The sequence below is a fragment of the Solanum tuberosum genome, unplaced genomic scaffold (genome assembly GCF_000226075.1).
Source record: "Solanum tuberosum cultivar DM 1-3 516 R44 unplaced genomic scaffold, SolTub_3.0 scf00490, whole genome shotgun sequence".
NCBI lineage: Eukaryota > Viridiplantae > Streptophyta > Magnoliopsida > Solanales > Solanaceae > Solanum > Solanum tuberosum.
This window is the reverse complement of record NW_006239413.1, coordinates 351,790-359,262: the sequence shown is the minus strand read 5'-3', so window position 1 is coordinate 359,262 and position 7,473 is coordinate 351,790. Positions and strand designations below refer to the sequence as shown.

Sequence of the window (7,473 nt, the reverse complement as noted above, 5' to 3'; positions counted from 1 at the left end):
ATTTATAGTTGTAGGGGGTGGACAAGGTTGCTTGTGATTGGCCAAAGGATGTCATTTTGACACTTGGCGGATTGTGATTGGTTATTGCATTTGACTGGGACTACCACCTCATTTGAACACGTGGCGTCACCTTGTTGGTCTTGGATGCTTAGTCACTGTGACACGTGGCATGAGTTTGGGCTTCAAGGTGAAATGAACCTTGGATTTGAATTTAATAAAATGGACTTATTTATTTGTAAAACCCAAATTAATCATTCAGCCCAAACGAACATGAATTTAATTCAAATTTTGTATGAATTTAACCCAATACAATTTATGTGTCTACACACCCCTCACTTTCAATCATAAGGTTGTGATTTCGAATCACCAAAAAAGCAAAAAGGTAAGAGCCTGAGAGAGGGTTAAAAGAATTGAAGAGATGTATTTAATCATGCTAATACTTTCAAATTTTAACTGCTAAACTTTATTGAGTATTAATGCGCAAAAGTTATAAATGGAGTTTGGCATTCCAAACTTTATACATAATCATTGAAGTCCTATAAAAAAAAACTTAGCTTTACATAGGAATGTCTTGTCTTTTTGTTCCTGAAAAATGGATAATTCCACTTATCCATGTTGATGAAATCCTTCACTTGTCGAGGTAGATAGACAGAGGAAGTTAGGATACTAAATTTAATCTTTGATTTAAATCTTATCAATAGTTATTAAGAGTGATCGATATATACATGTCAATGACCCCTTTCTTCTTTTTTGATTGCCAAGTTTAAAATTTTAAAAAGAAACACTTTTAAATGTTGTAATCTTAAACTGAAAATATGTATAACGTATCAAAATTTCATTTAATTTTGTGACATTAAACATGTTATTTAGAGTATCAGAATTAAAGAGTTGTCAAATTAGAAAAGAAACAATTTTTTTAAAGAAACTAAAAGAAAAGTAAAATAAATAAATTAAAATTTGGAGAATAATATTTTATTATTAGTACCTTAGTAATATAATAGCTCACAAAAATAATCGAATGATCGAATTCGTAAAACAGGAGAAATGCTAGCCCATGGACTTACATTTTGGCTCAATATACTTGACCTTTTCCTTTATGGTTCCTTCAGCTTATACATCCAAACATATTAGTTAAAACTTAGCACACATTACAACTAGCTTGACAAGATAGTCAATTTTGTACAATTTGCATAACAAAACAACAACATCCCCTTATTATTATTATTACTCCAACAAAGTGAAGTACTTTAACTTGCTGGTACGTACTCTAGTACTAATAATCAAACAGCAATATCATGACGAATATGGCGAAGCAGCACCGGAATCACAACATCCGGTGAACTGAGCTGCGGAAGATGTCCTTCCGTTGACATAACCTCAACGATAGATTCAGACCCGAGGTTCTGGCTGAGATATTCAGACACCACCACGGGTACGGCCAAGTCCTTCATGCTCTGAATTATGTGAAACGGGACAGACACATGAGGCAACAAATGCCTTAAATCACTTAGGAATATGATTTGTATTACGCTTAGTGCAATGTCTGGTCTCATGTTGAAAAGTGTCCTGCTGAATTCCTGGATTGCTACAGAATCCATGTCCCCTCCAACAACTAACGGTGCAAATCCTGAACACCATGATTTGTAATTTGTTTTTACTGCTTCGAATAATTGATCAAGCTCTTCTCGTTCAAATCCTCCGTAGTACTCCGAGTCGTTCAAATACCTAAAAGCAGTGACGAAACCAGGAATTTCACTAAGTGTGTTCAAGAACGTATGAAAAATAATTTGTGACCTTTGTACTTTATATATACATGTTCAATTGACCATGTATGTAGCTACGCAACTGTCTAAACGAAAATCATAAAAATTAGTATGTCGCCACATGCACATCTAAGCTTACAAGAATTTTGGAGGAAATTAAAATGCTTCATACTTCACTCCGAGACTTTTACCACTTCATCGTAACCTTTGGTGGTTCGAATCGAGTTTTTGACAGTTCCCCTACCTAATAACCACTCCAACAAATACAAAATTGGACCAAAAATAATTGCAACGACAAAACAAGACAATGGGAAAACAAAATTGCACATAAACAGAACATTTCCCCAAAAACTGTTTTATTAGGTGAAGTAAGCCTGTAAATAATTAAAAGGAAAAAGATAAAAGGAGTATATAAGAGGTGGTGATTGAAAACTTAATCCAAATTAAATAGAATTGCAATCATAATCTTTCCTTTTTTGGTCCTCCTTTTTGTTTCTTCTTTATTTCTGGAAAAAAAACAAAGGACTTTTCAGGTAAACCTTACCTGGCTTTTTTGCCCTTCCCCCCTTTTTTTTTAGCAAGTAAAACAAGACATGACCCCTCTTTAGGTTATCAATGGAATAGTTTAAAAAAAAAAAAATATCATACACCCTGGATAATTTATTTGGGATCAACAACCACCCTTCGATTATCTAGTTTATCGAATATGATTGAAGTATAGCACATTACACAATCAATTATATATATATATATATATATATATATATATTATAGGTATAATAATATTATATACTAGCAAAAAATAATAATTAAATACTAGTCGATATTACATTGAATAGATATTCCATTTGTCCCTAATTACTTGTCCATTTTTCCTTTTTTAGTTGTCCCTAATTACTTGTTCATTTTGACAAAAATGAAAGGACAATTTTTTTTATCTATTATACCCTCAATTGAGAAAACTTAAGTTTTTAATTCATCAACTTCATAATTAATAGGGATAAAAAGGTAAACTCACTATGTCAATAATTGTTTTCTTAATATCAATTCAAAAGTGGACTAGTAATTAGGGACAGATGGAGTATTTTGTAAACTTGTTAATCCAAAGATACAAACTGTAATTTTCTCTATTTACTTTACCATATACTTCTACTATGAATTAATTAATATCCTTCCTTATATTTATCACTTAATTAATCACAAAAAATAACAGGGGTTTACACCCAAAAAAGGAAGGAAATAAAGAGAACTGTAGAAATAAATTAACAGCAAATTGTACTCCCTTCATCAAAATTTATGAGATATTTTTGTTTCTCACAAGTTAATTTAATTAGTCTTTGAAATTACATTAGATGAACTCAATAGTTTAAAATTAAAATAAAAAAATATAGTTTATGAGTTACTTTTTGTTTTTCAAAAGTTAATTTAATCAATTTTTGAAATTAAAACTGTAATTTTTTGAAAAACACATCTTGAAATATAGATCAAAATTTATATAATTTGAATTTTGAAAAAAGTTCATCCGGTTAAAATCGACAGAGAGAAAGAAATTGTACCTTGGAGAGGCAGATACAGTGACAATTTTAGTGAAAAGATCAGGACGAGCAATGGATGCAATAGCACCAATCATAGCAGAAACAGAGTGGCCGACAAAAATGCAACTGCGGATTTGAAATTCCTCTAATATCGCAATCACATCATAAGCATATCCTTCTAACGTAGAGTAGCGGTCGAAGTCAAAGTAATCTGGATTAGTTGTTCCAGCTCCCATATTATCAAACAAGACAACTCTATACTCGTCAACCAAATGCGGCACCAGATGCTTCCACACCGACTGGTCAGTCCCGAAACCATGTGCTAACACTACTGTCTGCTCACCTGAACCTAAAATCCTCACGTTGTGTGCTTCTTCAACTATCCCCATTTTTATTCTCACAGGATTTGTTTGGGAGTCGGTTTGTGCTTTTTGGGTACTTCTGTTGGTGGGAATTAAATGGGATAACGTGGTCTTGGTGCGGACTATTTAAAGCTTAATGTCCCTCACGGATCCAGGATTCAAAAATAAAAGTATAAACGTGTAAATAAGCCTTTAGAAATGAAAACCTTTATTTATTTTTTTAAAATGAAAAACCTTGAAAGAATTTTTGTTCAGAGAATTCGAAAAATAAAAGTATAAACGTGTAAATAAGCCTTTTTCAAAAAATGAAAAACAGAACTGTTTTCACTGGGATTCAAACCAGTGATACAGAAATTAAGCCACTGCGTCATCAGTCTCTCTTTGTTATTGAGGGGTCAAAATATATATCTACAGAAGTTGGGTCCGCCCCTACTTATACGGCGTTGCCTTTATTAGAAAAAAATTTACTTTTCACTACGAATTTAAATTTAGTCAAATTCTGATGTTGGTATCGATCAGATACCGATACCGAATAAGAAAAAAAAAAGGATATTTTATAGTAATAATATGCAGCAAGTTTGATATGCAAAGGTGGATGCAACTTTATTTGATGAGGTTAAAATGCACTCAATATTTTTTTTTGAGTGAAATATAAATTTATTTATGTGTTGTAAATATATTTGTATTGTGAACATTTATTTAAGTATTTTTATATGAAGTTTGTAATAAAGAAAATACCTTACAAAAGCAAAAGTGGTTCATTTAAACAACTTGCAAGTAGGTTATGGAGATATCTCTTTGAAAAAAAAATCATGACAGCTTTTTGAGAAGGCTAATAACAACTTTTTAAGATGCAATTACGCAAACAATTTGAAAATAGTATAGTTAAATTCTGTGTAAAGTTTTAATAAGACTTTCTTGAAAAGTCTTGCAATAATTTCTTTTTTTTTTCTATAAATAGAAAGTTAAATCAGTTTATTCATATATCAAATTAATTGAAGCAAAATAATATCTCTCTTATCTACCTCTTGTTACCTTGTATTTTAATGTTATTGATTCAATGGAATTTTTTTTGAATATTTTCTTTTTGGCTTCTCATCTGGGTATCTGGAGTTTACATTAGAGCTCTAATTAAATTCAAATCGCGTATTGCATGACCTATTCGGAGGTAGCGAACGTGATTATATTGTAGATTTGTATCTTGGATTTTTTAATTTTTTTTTGTAGTTTGTGGCCTCTGTCCAAAGAATGAGAGGAGGGATGTGTGATGACCACAACCGCATATTTTGGAGTGTTATCTCTTCTTCCTGATAAGATTTTTCAGCATTTAACGCCATTCTTGTAATTCTATGGTTTAGTAGGAGTGTTAAATAGACGGGTTATATAAAAATTATGCTAATTAAAATAAATTATATTAATAAAGTACTCAAAATAAGTATTAAGAAATAGATTATAATCCAACGTGTAAAATTTTATTAAGTTTTTTGTTTTTTTGTTTTTTTATGGTTTGTTTTAAGTTGTTTATAAGAAGCAGTTTGGTAGAATATATGACAATAGTATTAAATATGATGTATTAATGATGTTTGTATTAGCTATGATAAAATTATTTTTTTGTATAATATTTGATTTGATATATTAAAGATGACATGCATTTCATAATTTCTAAAAAAAAAATATTTGCTTACAAGTATATCTCCACAAATATGGTAAGGATGTGGAGGGGCAATTGTGTCTTTCATCAATTCAGTGCATGTATTAAATCGTTTGTATTATTAATATCATACATTTTTATGTATTAGTTAAATATATTTTAATATAATTAGTGTATTAGTTATACATAAGTTGAAAAAATTAATAATAAACAAAAAAATTATAATATTAATTATAAACAAAAATAATAATAGGACATCATTTTAAAAAAATTATTAGAAGAATATGTTAATAAATTTTCTCAGGTCCATTTGAGTTATTTATTAGCCTATATTTTAAATGAGTTGAACTATGTGAGTTAAAATAGATCGAGCTATTAAATAAATTAGTTAAAATTTAAGTTAATTGAGCGAATTATAATTTTTGTCTTAATTTAATTCATGTGATATTAGAGTATTTAACTTGATATAAAGTTTAAGATTTTTTTATTTTTTTTAAATTTGTGGTCTAAAATATTTTTTGATCATTTGTATGACTATAAATCTTTTAATTAAGGGTAAACTAAAAAAATTTAAGTCAAATTATTTTCAATGATAGAAAAATAATATTCTTTTTGGATTGATCAAAAAGAAAAACGTGTCACATTATAAATTGAGACAAAGAGAGTACTATTTATTACTTACTTCCTTTGTCTCAATAAAACTTTTTATTATAATCTATCCTTAAAAATAATATATATTTTTATTTGATAAATACATACTGACACTATTAATATTTTTACAAATATACTTATTTGCAAAAAATCCACAAAATATACTTTTGTAAGAAGAATTTTGAAATATTATTAAAAAAATCATATTTCTCAAATTTTCGAATTCATTAAATTATATCATATAAATTAAGATAAAGAAAGTACTGATTAAAGATTGCGATCGAAAAGTTGCTAATTAATTAGTAATTCCTAAATCATTTATACTCATGGGTTGTATGAATTTTTTTTGTTTACAGTAAAAGATGGGGTGTATAAATAAGTTAGAAGAGAATTAGTATAATGAGTTAAGTGAGAATGAAATTGTGCTACCTCTTTCAAACAAGAGTCCCAAATTTTGTCAAAAGTGTAATGGGAGAATGACTTGATAAATATTTTCTCTACTCACTTTTAATTGTCATATCACGTTTTTCGAAAGTTGAGTAATTTTAAAGTTAAATTAAATTATATTAATTTGATATTTTAAACAAAAAAATTAGATATTCAAAAACTATACGAAAAATACTATAAATAACAATTTTTTGCATATTAATATGATGAAAAAATATAATAAAATATTAATTAAAATTATTATTGTTTCACACTAAAAAAAATTATGATAATTAAAAGTGGACGAAAATAGTATCTGTATGTGTCTATTAGAGGGCTAATCTAAGGTAGTCGTTATTTTTTCCTGTCAAAATTGCCTTTAAAAGCATTAATAACTACTTTCAGTTGTGAAAAGAAAGGCGAACAGCTAGCATTAATTAGATAACGTTGAAATACCATCAACCAATTAATTCTTCCTAACTACTTCCCGTCATTTTACTTTTCATATTTTTTTTTATCATAGGTCTCTTGAGAAATTATGACTTATATTTTTATATCTAATTATTTAAAATATTTTTTTTCTTAATAATAGTTTTTCTAAATTTTTATTTATAAATAAATAAAATAATTTAAATAGTCACAGTATTAAAATATGTATATATTTTCCTTACTTGAGTTTTTATATTAATCAATTAATATATAGAGATAATTTTATACCTTTATAAATAACAAACATAATAGACATAATAAGGTTTATAATTATAGTTTCATTAATTGCACTTCATAACTATAGTTTCGTTAATTACGCTTCATAGCTATAGTTTCATTTGCTATGGAGGTTGCGGTTGTATATTTCTGTCTGTTTGTATATTTCGCTTGTGAATATACAAATAAGGTAATTGGTAAGTATATACAAATTCTATATTTACACATTTATGAATTATTCAGAACTCCATTTGTACATTTCGCTTGCTAATATACAAATAGGATATTTTATTATAAATTGTATACAAATAATAGGGTAAAGATTTACAAAATTCTGAATTTATATAACTAGGAACCGAATTATAGAAATTCTATATTTA

The 7,473-nt window shown here is 28.0% G+C and overlaps 1 protein-coding gene across 1 annotated transcript; it reads right to left on the bottom strand.

Annotated features, from left to right (window-relative positions):
- Positions 1-995: 995 nt before the first annotated feature.
- LOC102592548 (probable esterase KAI2) lies at positions 996-3,781 on the bottom strand. Its single transcript, XM_006364363.2, has 2 exons — positions 3,320-3,781; positions 996-1,725 (listed from the first exon to the last, which is right to left on the bottom strand). Exons 1-2 carry the CDS (start codon positions 3,685-3,687, stop codon positions 1,281-1,283), a joined length of 813 nt encoding a protein of 270 aa, XP_006364425.1. The 5' UTR covers positions 3,688-3,781; the 3' UTR covers positions 996-1,280.
- Between the last annotated feature and the right edge of the window lie 3,692 nt (positions 3,782-7,473).